Here is a 17,517-nt window from a genome sequence, read left to right on the forward strand (position 1 = left end):
CAGTTTGCATGTATTTGGCTGTTATTAAAAGAAAAAAAAAAAAAGATAAAAAAACTTCTCAAATCCCCAGAACTCAAATTCAAAGCAGATACCTTGGCAGGGTTTACTGCATGCTTGCCACGGCCCATGACTGTTCCAGTAAAACTGCTGAGGTTTATCTTCAATTGGAATATTGAAAGAATAGCGTACATCGGGGTTGTATAACTTTCCCACCGACAAAACCTAGAATGTGTGGACAAAACAGAAAGGAAGTGGGTGGGCTTGGTGATGCCAAGCAGAAGAAAAGGGTGGTGGGCTCATGGATAAGTTTTCACCTGAAGCAAAAGTTCTTGCTCAATGCGATCTGTTGAGTTAATTCTTTCTACGGCAGTCTCGGATCCACTGTACTCTACCACAGCATTCCCAATGCGGATTTCCCTTTTGGCCATTGTGACAACAAAGTTTCCATTTAGCAAGAATTCACCTTTACTGCTTGATAAAGCTGTAGGTGAGGAAAGAGAATAATACATTGATCTGCTGTCAATGACTAGCTGTTTGAAATATGAAGTAACATCTGGATAGGCAGAGAGTCGCTGTGCCCAGAGTGGGGACTTTTGAGCCAGACAGGCATGGCTTCAAGTCCTAAGTTTGCCACTTGCCAGCTGTGTGGCCTTGGGAATCATTTTCCATCCATCTCCATTTCTTTATCTCTAAAGTGGAGATAAAAGCACCTACTCCCTCGTGGTATCTGTGAAAAATAAAATGTAACCTAGTGTCCTAATAAACCTTGAGCTTGTTATATGAGAGTGACAGTTACAGAATTATAGATGGAAGCAAAAGTGTTGATATGATTTGAAAATATGTATTAGTGAACTGAACCCTTATAAAATTGATTCCTACACAAATCTATATATATTAGAATTAGTCAAGCCTGATGAATCTTTGTTAAGTCTTCTTTGTTGGACAGATGTTGAAATTTGAAAATCCATGGTTAATATGATGCTCAAAGGTCTCCTTTTCAGTGTAGCTCACTGTGGTAGCCAGCCTCAAATACGGCCCCAATAAGCCTTGCTGCATGGTATTCACACTATGTGTCATCCTCTCCCACATTCAATAGGAATGACTGCAATCACTAGGATAATGCAGGAACAATAGAACCTGACTTCTGAGGCAAGGCCAAAGGCACTGTGGCTCTGCTTTGCTCTTCCTTGAACCTCTGATTCTGGAAGAAGCCAGCTGCCATGTTTTGAGGATACTAAAGAACCCATAGAGAGGCCTGCAAGTAGCAGGGAAGTACTGATTCCTTCTGCCAACAGCCTCTGAGTGAGTAATCTGGGAAGTGGTTCTCCAGCCCTAGTTGAGCCTTCAGATAATACCATATTCCTAACTGCCATCTTGACTGCAACCTCATGAGAGACTTCAAGCCAGAAACACCCATATATGCTGCTCCCAAATTCCTTACAAGAGAAACTGAGAGATAGGATATATTTGTTGTTCTAAGCCACTATGTCCTGAGATGATTTGTTACACGTAAAAGATTAATACACCTACGCAGACCATTATTTCTAAACCTGCAACTGCCTCCCATTGTTAGCACAGATTACATACTTTCTATCCCCTTTCTCACCTGCATTTTTCTCCATGGCACTTTGTTTATACTCTCTCTTCCCAAACAAGAATGTAAGACCCATGATAGTAAGAAATGTTGGGATTATTTTATTCACTACTATATCCCAGTTTCTGAAAGAGCACATGGCAGGTGCTTAGTAAATATGTATCTTTGGGGAAGAATGAATAACTCTACTCTGGATCTTGCAAAAGATGAAAAAAATCAGTGATCTGAAAAAGTGATATTGGAGAACTGCTTGAATCGAGTGCCAAAATGTTGGCCAAATGAGAACCTGGCAGAGTTAGACCAGTTATAGAATCTAAAATAGTCAAACCCATAGAAGCAGAGATTACAGTGGTAAATGACAGGGGCAGGAAGGAGGAGGGGATGGGGAGATGCTGGTCAAAGATACAAAGATTCAGTTATGCAAGATGAATACATTTTGGAGATCTAGCATACAGCAATGTGACTATAGTTAACCTTACTGTATTGCATACTTGAAATTTGCTTAAAGGGTATAATGTTTCTTTCAACATTATAAGTGTTGAAAGAAACAAAGAGAGTGGGAGAGAGAAAGAAGAAAGAAAGGAAAAGAGAGACAGAAAGAAAAGGAAAGAGGAAGGAAGGAGGAAAGGAAAGAAAAAAAGAAAACAAAAGGAAATAGTAACTATGTGGGTGACAGATACGTTAATTAGATTGGTTTTGGTGATTATTTCACAGTGTATAGAAGTATTAAAAAAACTTAAGTTGAACACCTTAAATATATGCAATTTTTATTTGTCAAGTATCCCTCGATGAAGCTGAAAAAAGAAACAGGAAAGAAAATTGACAAGGAGGATGAGACAACAGCTGCTTCAGAAGAAATTATTTATTTATTAAAAGGTCAAGAGAGCTTACTGGGAAAGTAAATAAATCTCTAGAAAGCTTTTCAAAAATTGACTCCCTTTCAGATTTTACTGTTAAATTCAGACTTTCAGTCAAGAATATACTACTTTGCTATTATGTGACTTGATATGAACAATGTATGCAAAAATATTTATCAATTGCTTTATTCTTTTCAAAACCTTGACATGATTGAAAAGAAGATATAATTTTGTTGAAGGTCAAATACAAATAAATTTATTTTCACAATTTTGGATTAATTTCTCAAGATAAAATCTCAATCATATCTTTTCCTTTTAGTATTTAATACAAAATTTTGATAGCACTGCTTTTTTCTCTCCTGGTACCACTGCTCCTTGAATACATCCTCCTGAGTATTGGGCTTGACATGAAGCAGGTATTTAATAAAATCAGAGCTACGTAAAATGTGGGCTCTGAACAAACACTAGAGAAAGGTCCCCTTACCATCTGTAATTTGTGCAAGAGTAGCAAATTTTAGTAGTAAGGATGCCCTTGAAAGGTACAGGCCATATACTTAGGTGAATAAAAGGAACAAGGACATTTAACACACAGATGGCAAATAATTTTCATCCCCAGTGCCAATGTCAATCATTTGGTACCAGCTGCCCAAGAAACCATGCTGAACATGAGTCACCGATAGCATCATGTCTTAGCATCATATTGATGATATCTGTCTTGGTTGTGGAATGAGGAGTGGCTAAGATGACTGAGGTATTAGCCAGATCCTAACTCATCTTTCACTGATATAGGTTATCTCACCAATGTAGGTGACACATTATCTTTCACCACTCAGGAGAGAAGCAATGTGTACATAAAAGAGGTTCCAAGGATTTAGGTTAAGTAAATATTATACCCTTATGTGGATATTAAAGAGGCCTGAGATGAAGCTCTGAATATTTGTGGTTCAGCAGCAGTAGGATCCTTATTTTTGTAGACATGGGAACCTCACAGAGTTCATGCAATTGGACACTACTGATGCAAGGCTACTCATTTCAGGATTAGGAATTAACTGCATTGAATTCTGTTCCTAATCCAGCACTTCATTTACCAGAATTCTCACCCATGTAAACAATATTTGGTCCCTAGAGAAGACTAAGGTGCCTTCATTTGAAATGATTGGAAAGAATGTGGTGACACAGGGAAAAGTCAAGATTAGCTTTTAAAAGGATAAAATACCCTCCAACTTCTTGGCTCAAAATCCTTTGGTAGTCACCGCTACCTATAAGATAGTTCAACCTCCTTAGCATAACCTCCCTGTAACTTTACAAATCTTATCTTCACCTATCTTCCTAGTCTCACCGTTCACTCCCACCAATAAACCTAAATTTCAAGTCCTGTATATTTCCAGGTCAGCCATATATCATTCTACATGGTGGCAGTAAAGTGAAGTGGTTAAGTGTGTAGCATCTGAAATCAGACCAATAAGGATACCAATCTTTCCCATTTTCTATTTTGTAACAACTTGGATAAATTACTTAACCTCTCTAAGCCTCAGTTTCTTCCTCTGTATAATGAGTTTCTTATAGGATTGTTATATGGATTAAATAAGAACCCATATGAGCTTTAGTTCCTGGCAGATCAAAATGCCTTTGTATGTTCTGTCCCCTTATCACACCTCTCTAAGGTAGGGTCTATTATAGAAGCCTAATTTATGGGTGAGAAAAGCATAACTTAAAATAGTTAATTTCCCAAGGCCAGGTGGCTCCTAATCATTGGAAATCCATCTCCAGAGTCTATAAACTACTAAAATTTTCCAAGAAGGGGGTCAACAAATGTTTGTTAAATGAGTAAATGAGTTCATGCATTCGTTCTCTTGTATACAAATAGAAACTAAGTATGTTTGTGTTGTAGATTTTCTTAAATGTAAATTGTTCATTTTGTTAGACTGCATGAGCCCTTGAGCAAAGCAGCCATTTAAAAATCCACTTTTTTGACTAATAGACATTGGAAACTACCAAAGGTGGGAGGGTAAAAGGAGGATAGGGGTTGAAAAATTACCTATTGGGTACAGTGTTCATTATTTGGGTAATGGGTACACTAAAAGCTCAGACTTCAGCACTACCCAATATAGGCATGTAAGAAACCTGTAGTCCTACCCCTTAAATAAATAAAATGATAAAATAAAAATAAAAATTTACTTTTATAAGCCCAAGAGAGATCCCAACCCATAGTAGGTGCTCAATCGATGATGCTGAAAGAATAAGTGACTGATGGAGTCTGACACTCATGACAAGGAGGATAGAGTGCTTCCAGCCAAATGACTCTTTTTCAGTCAGTGTAAACCTCTGACAACCTTGTCTTGCCTGTAGCTCCTGCAGCGTGAGATCCACCAGCCACGAAAGAGGCAGGAGTTTCAATGGGTCACTGAAGCTGAGGTTGTTTAGGTTGTTTCTGTGGCACCTCGGGTATCCTGAGGCTGCTCCCTAATGTGGGTCATTCAAATGGTGACAGTATGATGAGCTGTCAACAAAATCACCCAATTCTTTCAAATGAAGTTGCATGCTAGTTACCCAGCTGATGTCTTGCTAAAAAGGGGAAAGTAAAATGTCCCATGCTGGTTCTGTAAATCAGGTGATAATCCAGTGTGGTCATATGTAAAGAGTGATAGTCTGTTCTGGGTTAATTTGGGGGGCTTTTCCAATGTCTCCAGGCTTCCTTTCATGCTTTGCTGACTCAGGGTATTTCACCCTTCACTGCATATTCTTTATTCCAGTAGATGTGAGTGGGGTGAAAGAGAGGAGCACAAATGATAAAGGATTCCTCTTACGATCTGCCCTGATAAACGGCTTGGCCCCAGACATCCGTAAAATCATCAGATGAAAAAAAAATTCCTATTTTATCTTGCACCGCACAGATTCCCATCTTCCCATTGCCACAATTAATCAAGAGCTAAGTGCACTGGAGACAAATAAGTATCACAGAAATGGTTACTTTTTCTTCTAAAGGGATATGAACATGGTGGCCCTGGGTACAACTTGGCTTTAGCTGAACAGGAGGAAGGGGTCCACGTGAAAGGATGACCTTTGACAGGGAGGCTTTCTGCTTTGGTACTTTGTGAAACAAATAGTTTCCTGAAAACAAGAGCCTAATGCCCAACCTCCCACTAATGCGATTAAGGGAGCTAATTTCCTGGGTTGGTTTCCCTCCCATTGCACCCATCAGAGCTGGGTTGCTACAAAAGGCCCTCTCTCCTGGAAATCTCTCCCTCCCAGAATACACAGAAAAGTATGGCTTGGCTCACATGAAAAAAAAAAAACACACACACACACATAAGGGATAAGGATGAAGATTGCTTTGCTTAGCAATGGAACATCTGTGACTGGACTCAATGCGAGACCCAGTGTGGGTTGTAAAACCTTCTCAGTGCATTTGCTGCATCTTCCCTCAAGCCAAGAGTAAATATTTACACACGCCAGATTTGATGACAACATCAAATTCCTCCTAACTTGTTGAGTAACCACTGTGAGGTTCAAAGGCTCTGAGGTCTCGACTTTCACACTCAGTGGACTGTGACTTGCAATGTAGGCTTGCACACTTTTCATTTGCTTCTAGAGAGACTTCCTATGCCAACAGGTGACTTTCCCATTCTATTCCATTAAAGAGCCATAACTGGTTCAGACTGCCTGTCCCAGATGACAAATCTTTAATTTTGTTTTCATTCTTTACAAGGAGATTAAGAAACCTCCAGTGAATAATAAAAGGTTATCAGGAGGCCCTCCTTAATTCAGGTGCTTGATGTGCACTCATTAAGTTGAACTGAATTGAGGCCACCACTTGGAGGGAGATTATTTTTCCAAGAAAGAGAAGAATAGCAGAGAATCCTTCTCTCTTTTGAAGAGAAGAAAGGAGCAACTCAACATGGCCTTCAGTTCTCAGGAAATTAATTTATAAAGCAGGCTGTATGCAATGCTGTTTGATTTAATTAGGAAGTAGTAAGGACACAGCAATCACATGCTTAAATTTATAACCAAGTGTACAAAGAAAGATACTTGCCCCATTCTGCAGCTGTTCAAGGAGAAATGAAGGATTCCCCCCGCAAAATAATTTGAAAACAGTTCCCCGAGAACTTTGTTAATTGTCTTATAAAGTTGCCACTCATTTGGATATTTGGGGTAGTGAAAAGCTGATGTCGTCATAGAGTAATTAATTCCAAGCAAGGCTTTACGGCCCTTGAAAGAAGAGGTCAATGTACATTTCCAAGGTAACCTCATTCTCCATTAAGCGCACAGTAGGTATTCATTAAAGACAGCATGGACAATGGCTGTTCAACAATTCAGCAATCATTTGCTTCGTACCTATCATATGTAGGCTTCATATCAGTAGCTGAAGACATAAAGACCCTGCCCGAACTTTAAAACACTAGTGGTAGTATAATAAATATGTAACTAGTCGTCTTGTCATCTCAGTTGATGACAACTCCATCCTTCCCATTGCTCAGGTTTTGACCTTGGAGTTTTGAGATTCCTTTGTACCTTTAACTCCTTTATTTCTCTCACACACTATGTTCAATCCATTAGCAAATCATATTGGTTCCAACTTCGAAAGATATCCAGAATCTAACCACATACTGCTCCCATTGGGGCCAAGCCACCAGCATCTCTCTCCTGAATTACTGCAATGATTTCCTAATCAATGTCACTGCTTCTGTCCTGTACACTTCCTCCACCATGTCTTCTCAATGTGCCAGCCAGAGTGCTCCTTTAAAAACATAAATGCAGTAAGATCTCATTCCTCAGCTCAAAACCTCCAGTGGCTCCTGATGTCTCTGAGTCCAAGCCAAAGTTCTTATAATGGTTATATGGTTGTCTATGACCTAGTCCTGTTTAACCTTATCTAGGAGTGTCCTCTGTGTTCACTCAGCAACAGCCACACTGCCTCCCTCTGTTCTTCCCTATTTCAAGGACTTTGCAATGGCTATTCCCTCTACCTGGGATGCTCTTCCTCTAAATAGCTTGCTATCTTGCTCTGTGATTCAAACATTTCAACTCTACTGTCCACATCTCACACTTGGTATCCCAATTTCCCTCAGCCTGCTCTGATTTCTAGCAGCACTTATCACCTGTAACAGTATGGAGTTTTCTTATCTGTCAGGTTACTGTTTATTGCCTATTGTTTATTGTCCCACTAAAAAGTAATGTCCAAGAAGACACAAATTTTTTTATCTGTTTTGTTCATTGTGCCTAGAACAGTGCGTGCCTGGCACATATTAAATAAGTGAGTGAGTGAATGAATGGTGATAGCAAATGCCATAATGGAGTCATGTATAAATATCATACTTGATTAGCATGCTTAGCTAAAGGCTCACTGTCTATCTATGCAGCTTCGTGTAGACATTCCAAAATAGAGATATAGGCTTTAATTCAATTCAACAAATACTCACTTTCTGGCTCAATATGTCTAAATGCTTACATTAAGGGCCTCTATACTGGTTGAATTCAGATGAATAAATAGAGTTCCTGCCTGGATATTATAAGAAAGAAAGTACATTCATTTCTTTTAAAGATTGACTGCCCAGCAAGACTGCTCTAATTTATTCTAGATCTGAGTGTAAGCCATGCTGCTCTTCATGGCTGGGAAGAGTTTTGTGTAAGGTGACCAGTTAAATCACTTTCGGTCATGACTCTACTCTCCATGTCCTCTTTCTTTCAAATGGCAGTTAGGCAAATTTCACAATCACTTACAGAAATTTACATAAAAATAAATTAAAGTGAGACTGGGCTAGGCATGGTGGCTCATGCCTGTAATCTCAGCACTTTGGGAGGCCAAGGCAGGAAGATTGCTTGAGGCCAGGAGTTCAAGCACAGCCTCGGCAACATAGTGAGACATCATCTCTATAAATAAGAAATAAAAATAAATAAATAACTACTAGCTGTGCATAGTGGTGAGTGCCTATAGTCCCAGCTACTTAGGCTGAGGTGGGAGGATCACTTGAGCCTGGGAGGTTGAAGCTGCAGTGAGCTGTGATCACACCACTGCACTCCAGCCTGGGTGACAGAGTGAGATCCTATCTCAAAAATACAGGGAAGGGAATAACACACATAGCGGCTTGCGGGATGCAGGATGTGTGGGCAAGGGAGAGCATCAGGAAATATAGCTAATGCATGCTGGGCTTAATACCTAGATGATGGGTTGACAGGTACAGCAAATCACCATGGCACATGTTTACTTATGTAACAAACCTACAGTCTTGCACATGTACCCCAGAACTTTAAATTAAGAAATAAATAAATAAATAATAAAATAAGATGGGACTGGGCTGAGCAAACTGTTGAAAATCAACACAGTGTCATTTTGGTATGCGTGGTTTAAATATAAGGAATAGATATTAATTAATCATGCACCTAGGTTCAGTGAGAAAAGGATAAAAAATCTGTATAGTACTGTTATTCTAGTAATGACTTAAGAAAAATACATGTCACCATAGAACCTTTTGCAATGAACAGGCATAATGAAATACTGAATAAATCTACCAGTGGTCTGCTACTGGTTAGAGCTGATAATATAAAAATTAAGTCAAGTAATGCTTCTAATAAAACATTTGCAAGTCAGTTCCCCACGGGACAGCTTTTTGAAAAGACCCAATGAGAGCAAGGATTTTATGCTAAAATTAGAAGATAAGTACTTTCAAAATGTGACTTGGGGCCTTTGTATTTTTTAAGATCCAGAGTAAATCCCTTGATATCAAATAATGCAGCTACATAACTTTTCAATCAATACTCTGAGGGTGTACGTATGAGGGAGAAACAATGATGAATTTTGAGATGCACTTATTTTATGCAAATCCATGACATCTGAAAGCTCTCCCTCTGCATGCCAGAGCAGGAAGGAAGTAGTATCTGGCCACTGCTCCATAGAACCAGAACTCACAAGTGGCAGGGCATCCCATCTCACCTAAGTAGTTGTCGTCGTCTGTTTCCCCTGAGAAACTGTGCTGCCGCACATCAATATTGGTAGCACCTGCTGGAATTCGGACCACAGTGTTGTAACCTGAAAAGAATTTAGCAGAAATTCAGTACTCCACAAAATGGTTCACTTTCTCTAAGTATGGAATAAAAAGTGGACAACAAAAGAATAGAATGTATTCTCATATAATTCTATTAGGTGCCTTCTAGTCGATGGATAATCCACCATAACAAGACTGATTTTTATGCTCAACATTAATACTTTTCAGTATTACATGTGGTTAACAATTTTCAAACTTTGACCATATTCCTTCTCATGGTTCTTAGGAGCAGATTCTTACCATAATGTACTGTATTAAATGTTCCTGCCACTGTTTTGCATGAAGAATTATCGCCACCACAAACCCCACATTTATCTCTCCGGGCTTTTGAGTTTAAAACATGATCGCATCCAGCTTGCTTTTAAAAAGAAAAGATTTGAAATAAATGTAAGTATTATAGAGATTATAAAATGTCAAATAATGTGTTTCTTTTTTGTGCACTCAAAATGACAAGAAAGTCAAGTCCCTTTAAACTTGCAAAGGTTGAAAACTGAAATTATATACTGCCTTGCTATTTAAAATGTGGTCCTTGGACCAGCAGCCATGGGCACCTTTGATGTGGTCAGGAATGCAGAATTTCAGGACCCACCCAGATCTATTGGATCAGAGTTGGCATTTTAATAGGATTCCTCAGGTGCTTCACCTACAGATAAAAGTTTGAAAAGCACTAGTCTGTAAGTAAGCACAGTAATTTTTTAAAAAATTGCTTAGGAATGAAAAAAAAGGGCATAGGTGAGGACTGTATCTAATTAAAGAGCTCATGCCCCATCATAAGGGAGTTGCCGCTGTCCACTCCAGACTATTGCTGCCATGAGGGATGGGAGCCCTGTGTTGACATTTTTTCCCAATTTTCCAAAGAAGCTGGAAAAATTGATTTTATGTAAAATCCCATACGTTTAAATATTGGCTATGAATGCCAGCCAAAGTATGACCATGGGCCGCCAGTTTCAAGCCTGAGGCTCCATCGAGTGGCCTCCTGAATTTCTCCCCATATTAACACAATGCAGCCACGTACACTGAACTCTGAAACATACACTGACAATGACCAGAAGACCAGGAGAACACAGTCCACATTCTTGTCCATTTTGTTCATTTGTGTGAACTAATCTTTGAGGAAAAACTCAATGTGTTGCTGTGAAATGGATAGATAAGGAAATCTGCAGTATAAGCTATTAGTCAGTGGGTGATACCCTTAGGGGTTCTTTCAATCAAATCCTTCCAACCAGGAACTCCAATGTGCTTTTGGACCACAGGCAAAACAAAAACAAAAACAAACAAAAAAACCCAGAGGCATCATCTCAGAGCCCAACCAGATCAGAAATAATTTTTGACTAATGAGAACAGTGAAATGATATCTAGCCCCTGAGAAATCACTACTCTGATGCTTTGCTGTTTCCCAGAAGTTTCCCAATTTCCCTTTCAAGAATAATTAATTAACAGGCATGTCTCAGGTAGAAATGATCATGGTTAAAAATGCAAAGAGAAACTAGAGTGAGGCCAGCTATTCTTCCTGACATATTTCTCGACCTCAGCTATTCAATCTAAAAAATTTGCTGTCAGGAAGCATTTGCTTAAGCATTGAGGTTATAGCAAAGGAGTGTGTGTGTAAATTGTTATAATAAATTTTTAAGGAGAGGTTTTGTGCAAGACCCTCGCAGAGACTGAAAATGTCAAGAAAAATCAAGGGCAATGGTTTCCAAACTTTGGCACAACGTGCATTAGAAAAAATGATACTAGGCCGGGCGCGGTGGCTCACGCCTGTAATCCCATCACTTTGGGAGGCCGAGGCGGGCAGATCACAAGGTCAGGAGATCGAGACCATGGTGAAACCCCGTCTCCACTAAAAATACAAAAAATTAGCCGGGCGCGGTGGCAGGCGCCTGTAGTCCCAGCTACTCGGGAGGCTGAGGCAGGAGAATGGCGGGAACCCGGGAGGCGGAGCTTGCAGCGAGCCAAGATCGCGCCACTGCACTCCAGCCTGGGCGACAGAGCGAGACTCCGTCTCAAAAAAAAAAAAAAAAAAAAAGTGTTACTGATGATGTTGCTGATCCTGGGGCCACACTTTGAGAACCACTGCCCTGGCAATAGTGCACAGATATTAGCAGTTGCTATTCTATCTAGGAAGCCACAAACCACAGCTTGGCAGCGGGAAAACACAGTGAAGAAAACACTATCTGGGACTTACCCGGCAAAGACCCTGGACACAGATATCGTTTGTGTCCTGGCCACACGGAGTTCCGTCTATCACTCTGTCTCGAAGCTGATAGTAGGCCGTGTTCCCTGCCACTCTGCAGAACAACTTGCACCGGTCCTTCATCAGAACTGGAGAGGAGAAAGGATACAACTTGACTTTCATGCTTGGCCTCGGTGCCGGCCGGCCAATGGCGGATACATACACCAGACACACTTACTTCCACTATACTTAGGGACCCAGCGCACATTGGGAAGCAGACCGTTGATGTTAAAATGCTTCCCGTCAAAGTGAGCACACTGTTCATCTCGGAAGTCTCGCTTCTGCTTGAGACATGGCTCCGTGTTGCAGGACTTAAATTTCATTCTACGTCCTACACAGTATTTTCCACCATTTTTTGGCCTGGAAAAAAAAAAGTGAAGAGCACACACACTGTATTATCATGTATTCCTCTGAACATCATTCCCTCATTCGTGACTTCCTGTCTTCTAGAGAAGTAAATCTAGGGTGGCAAATGACAGAGGAATGGGCAAGAACTCTGAATCCTGGTTTTGCATTCCTGCTGTCAATACCATGATGCGTACAACCTTGGGTAAGTCACTTGACCTCCGCAAGCCTCCCTTATATTTGCAAAATTGAATGTAGCTACCTTGTAGGCAGTTGTGAGGATAAATGTTAGAATGTATAGCTTAAAGTATGAGATACAAAGCTTGAATCTGAATCTATTAGGCCACTTTTTGTTCCTTTTCTTCCCGACATTCACGGTGCTTCAATGTTAAAACTGTAGAAGGTGAAAGGTACCCAAGAGTGGTTTGGAATGCTCCCTATCTTCCTTTTGTACCTTGACATATTCACAGGAGACCATCGAAAACTTGTTCCCTCACACCTCCATTCATTCTGTCCCTCTACACCCTCTCTCCAGACAACCATTGTTTTTGTTTGTTTTGTTTCACAAATAAAATGGAATAATGGGAATGTGTTCACATTTTGACTAACTTAAGAGGAGAAGCAGGAAAGAGCAGACTGGTTTCATTAGTTTTTGTGTGACGAGTGTATGGCGTACGCCTTGCAAAGCATCACAGTGCAAATTTAATCTCGGCATGCAACCCTGTGCATGTATATTCCAGATGTGATCCAGAGAGTAAATTATACAACACATCTACCAGCAGTCACCAGCATGCCAAATTCATCATGGAAATGGGAAGATCACAGAATCATAGGAAGCTGGGGCTCACCCACCCAGGGCTCAAACAGCTCGGGTTTCACAACTGCCCTAGAACACCCTGAAACTGAAAGGACATTTTTCACCTTTTTTCCTTTAGAATGAATCTTTCAGAGTAATCGGACTATAAAAAATGGGGTTTTGGCTGGTTTGTTTCAAACAGGAGTTTTGGGGAATGAGAAATATATCCCTGCTCACGAAATATAGAATGAGAGGTAGAAGGAGCTCTGGAGTTGGATCTCGGTTCCAATCTGGCCCTATCCTCTATCTCTATCCTATCCGGATCTCGGTTCCAATCTGGCCCTCTCTGTGTGGCCCTAGACAAAGTTCTCAGTCTTCCTGAGCTTCAATTTTCCCCTTCTCTAAAATGAGTGTACATAGTAGATGCCAGAAAATGTTAGCTACTATGATAGTACATGTCAGCACTGCCCAATCTAATCTGATCTGATTCTGCAGTTGGCTTCAGCACCCACTCTGAGCACTGAGGCAGGACTCAGTGCTCCTGCAGCATGCCCAGGTCCCAAAAAGGCCCTCCTAGGGAAGCTTGTCCTAATATTGTTATAAATGTACTCATTCGATCAAAGATTTGCAACACAAAGTAAGAGCACCGGCTTTGCGGTTACAAGTTGGAGGGATGACTTTGTATAAGCTGTCTCACCTCCCTGGGCTCTATCTTCACATGTAAAACAGAGATGATGCTGTGTACCTAAAAGGCTTGTTGTGACTCTGAAAAACTTAGCAAGAAGTCTGATCAACATTCACCATTATTTATCATACAGAAGACTGCATCTAGGGATGCAAAATGGCACATAAGACAGTCGTGTCTATGTCTGTCTGTTTCTGCATTAAGCACAATTAAGCTCATATACTGTATATCTGCACTATTCATTCAACCTGGAAAAGCTCCTTCATATCTTGTCCAAGACTAGGGAAGATGAGGTGCTTTCATACCAAGTAACAGGATGTTTAGAGAAGTACTTTGCCCAAAGGTCACACAGCTAACAAACGAGGAGAGTCAGGACTGGAATCCAAGTCTCCCAGAATCTTCTCTGTGCACGTCTGCTACATTATCTGTGTGCTGTGGTTCAGAGTCTTTTTTTTGTTTGTTTTCTTTTTCGGTGCCATTTAGAGATGCAGAATGGGTTTCCTAGATCCAAGCCCGTTTCTCAGTAACAAGGCACCCCAGTCTCATGCATAAAATATCACAGATTATCCATGAATAATAGAGCAGGACTGTATACCTGCTCAGGTGAAACTTGTTTTAAATGTACTACAAGGAAGACCCCCTTCAATTTTTCCTCCAGTTGAAATTATCATTATGGAATCTTTTTAGATGTCCCAGCTGACTATGGTGGATCAATCATTTATTTATTGCCTGAAAGGAACTCATATTTCTTTCACTTTGAACATAAAGTTTTTAAAATTGATTTTTTTGTTCTCTTATATAACAAGTCTTAGCTGATTCTTGAACTTTATCAAATGCAGTAGTTCTTCGGACTGCAAATAGTTATGACTTACAGGTGGCTTCCCTTCAGATGGTAACAGTTTCCACCTTTGCTTGCTTTGACCACTATAACATGGCAAGTAGTATTTTGGGATTTATTTTTATAAAAAACATTTTTTATAAACACACAAAAAATACTATATGTGAGAGGCAATACTCCTGATGGTTAGAAACATGGACTCTGGAAACAAAGGGTTTGAATCCCAGCCATGCCTCTTAATAATGATGCAATCTTAGGTGAGTTGCTTAATCTCGCCAAGCCTCTGTTTGCTTGTCTGTAAAAGGGAGATGGTACTAATATCTACTTCATAAAGCTGTGGTGAGGGTTAACTAGATTAATACATTCAAAGCACTTGAACAAAATGTGGCTTACAGTAAGTGATTAATAAAAGTTTAGCTATTACAAGATTTGGCAAACTACCATCCTGTGGGCCAAATCCAGCCTGCCACTTATTTTTGCATGGCTTGTTAGCTAAGAATAAGTTTTACATTTTAAAGTAATTGAAAAAAAAATCTTAAAAGTAGAAGATTTTGGGACACATGTGAACTATGGGAAATTCAAATTTCAGTGTCCATAAATAAAGTTTTATTGGAACATAGCCACACCCACATTGTCTATGTTTGTTTCTCCGTGTATCAGTAAGGTTGAGTAATTGTGATGGAGACCACATAAAGTGCAAAGCCTAAAATATTTACTATTTGGCCCTGATGGAAAAGGTTTCCTGATCCCTGGACTATTCTTGTGTCACTGCGCTACGTTCCAAATTCTGTCACTGACTGTACTGAGAGGGGAGCCCAATCCAACTCTCCCTGACCAGAAGCTCAAGACCTGGCCTCTCTTTCAGGCTGTCTCCCTTGAGACAGGCCTCTTTCCATATCAAAACTTGGTCTGCAAGTTGATTTGCTTTTATGTAAAGGCAGGTTACAATTTTTTCCTTAATTATGGACATGACTTTAACAAGTATAAATTGGCCTTCTAAACTATATATGTTTCCTCTCTCCTAGGCAATGTGACTGTTGCCTGATTTACATGGACTATATAATAGAGAAAACTTTAGCCAACCAAACTCATCTTTCAGCAAGGAAAAAAAATCATTTTATAATTTAATTATTTAGCGGAATAGGAGTATTTTTCTAGGTAGGCAAATATTGAAAATAATAGGAAATATAGCTTTAAAAAATAGTAACCACATTTCCCAACTATTAAGATCCTTTTAAAATATTGAATGTCAAATAGGGATGGGAAGGGTTTAAGGAAATTGCTAGAGTAATTCCTATTATGCACAGCCAAATTGGATCTTTCTTTCAAGCACATATTACACAGCCATGCCTGTTGATACATAGAAAGGAAATTCAAGATGATGCATGACCAAAACTATAACGAAATTTTTGCAGAGGTCATCACAGATACAGTTTATTCTCAAGGAAAGCTAAACTTTGGTCTGCAAAAGGGTTTGAACAGAAATCTCAACTTCTACGTTTATGTACAATGAATTAGGGTAGGCAGATTTAGGGTTGGCACAAGACATTTCTAAAGATATAACAGGCAGCCCCAGAAGGTAGTGTGATTCCTATGCTTGGAGGTTTTTAAGAAGGGGCCTGATGGCCAATTATGGAGAATGCTGAAAGGCTATTCAAAATTAGATGGGATGGGGCGGGAGCTGTACCAGCCCATCTTTAATGATCTTTCCAAATGGGGCAGTCTATGAAACTGGATTCTTTTATGTGTTCATTAGTTAATCGCTCTTCCACAGTAACCAATTCTCAACATTTCGAAACAAGTTCATCCAAACCGAGTGCCTCAAAAAAAAGCCTTGCTGTAATTCCTTACAGCCAAATGAGAAATTCATTTTTCTGGATGAAATAGACATATGTCTTGAATATGTTTTTAAAGTAAGATTTCATAAGCAGTTGCTATGGAGAGAGCCTAAGGGGGAAATATCTAGTTCACAATCTTTTTTTCCTCAAATTTTTGAGTTTATTATTTTCAAATTTTAACCTATCTCCTAATTTAAAAGCAAAATAGAAGCATTGGAAAAACAAAATGCTGTGCCTTTCCTGAGGAACTGGTATGATTTTTGTTTTTGATAGACTGTAACAATTCTACGGACCATTTTGTTTCAGCCACAAGGAAGCTCTGAGCCAAATTGTGAGCACAAAACAAGTATAGGGCCCAAAAGCCTGAAAATACATCTTCTAGTTCCAAAGCTCAGTCTGGTTTTGGTACTGTAAGTTATATTTTGGTGGTTCTGATTTTAAATTTTACTCTATTATACACTTCTTATAGGCCGGGAGACCATATAATTAATTGCCCAATCAAGAACGTTCTGAGAGTGAAAATGGGAGCTATTAATAACTCCTCCAGGGCAACAGATAGAACGAGGGACTGTTGTTGCAAACCAGAACTATGATCATCTTATCCGTAGGGCATGGATCAAAATTGAGATTAAAAAAATAAAGCACCTAAAGACAAAATATAAGGGCCCCACCTGTAGCACCATATATACCACTTGAGACCAAAATATCTTGTGACCAAAATTAGAAAGCATATGGTCTCTACAGCTTGCTCGTGGAGTAGAGCATAATCTCATCTTTTTTGGCTTTTATGCTTTCGGGGGGGAAAAAACTCCTAAGAATATACTATAAAGTCTCTGGATGCTAAATAAATACTCTTGAATCAGATAAATACTGTGAAAAAAGACAAAACAATCCAGTGTCCTTAATAGAGACATACCTTGTACCTTGGGTTCTAAACACAGAGTACTCCATTATATTGTAAGGGCTCGTCAAACTGACAAAAGGCATATTCCCAGTGAGGGGGGCAGCTGTTCCCCTCAAACTCCCTGAGAAGCGTGACAGCAACCACTTCTACGTTCTACATAATGAACCATCTGCTCTGTGAATTTCTCTGAACAAGCTTTTAAACTGAGATTTGGATCTGATTTTCCCTTTTCTGTGTTCCTTTCTCTTTTCAGATTGACTCCCCCAGAGCCATTGTAACCTCTGTATTCAGAGGCAGTCTCCTTCCTCAATTAACAGGGACATCCTAAAGTGCAAATAACTTGGAGGAGTTTTAATGAAATGATGTCAGTGCTGACACTCAACT

The 17,517-nt window shown here is 39.7% G+C and overlaps 1 protein-coding gene across 3 annotated transcripts in view; it reads right to left on the reverse strand.

Moving 5' to 3' along the window:
• The window catches only part of LOC105483473 (ADAM metallopeptidase with thrombospondin type 1 motif 9), a 176,159-nt gene that overhangs the window by 109,074 nt on the left and 49,568 nt on the right, over positions 1-17,517 (reverse strand). For all 3 annotated transcript variants that reach the window (XM_011744381.3, XM_011744376.3, XM_024793341.2), the window contains 6 exons: positions 11,906-12,087; positions 11,680-11,816; positions 9,735-9,852; positions 9,383-9,478; positions 315-481; positions 93-222 (listed from right to left, as the gene is read on the reverse strand). In XM_011744381.3, coding sequence (XP_011742683.2) covers positions 93-222; positions 315-481; positions 9,383-9,478; positions 9,735-9,852; positions 11,680-11,816; positions 11,906-12,087 — 830 coding nt within the window. The remainder of the gene's footprint in view (positions 1-92; positions 223-314; positions 482-9,382; positions 9,479-9,734; positions 9,853-11,679; positions 11,817-11,905; positions 12,088-17,517) is intronic.

Source organism: Macaca nemestrina, chromosome 2 (assembly GCF_043159975.1).
Source record: "Macaca nemestrina isolate mMacNem1 chromosome 2, mMacNem.hap1, whole genome shotgun sequence".
Taxonomy (NCBI): Eukaryota; Metazoa; Chordata; class Mammalia; order Primates; family Cercopithecidae; genus Macaca; species Macaca nemestrina.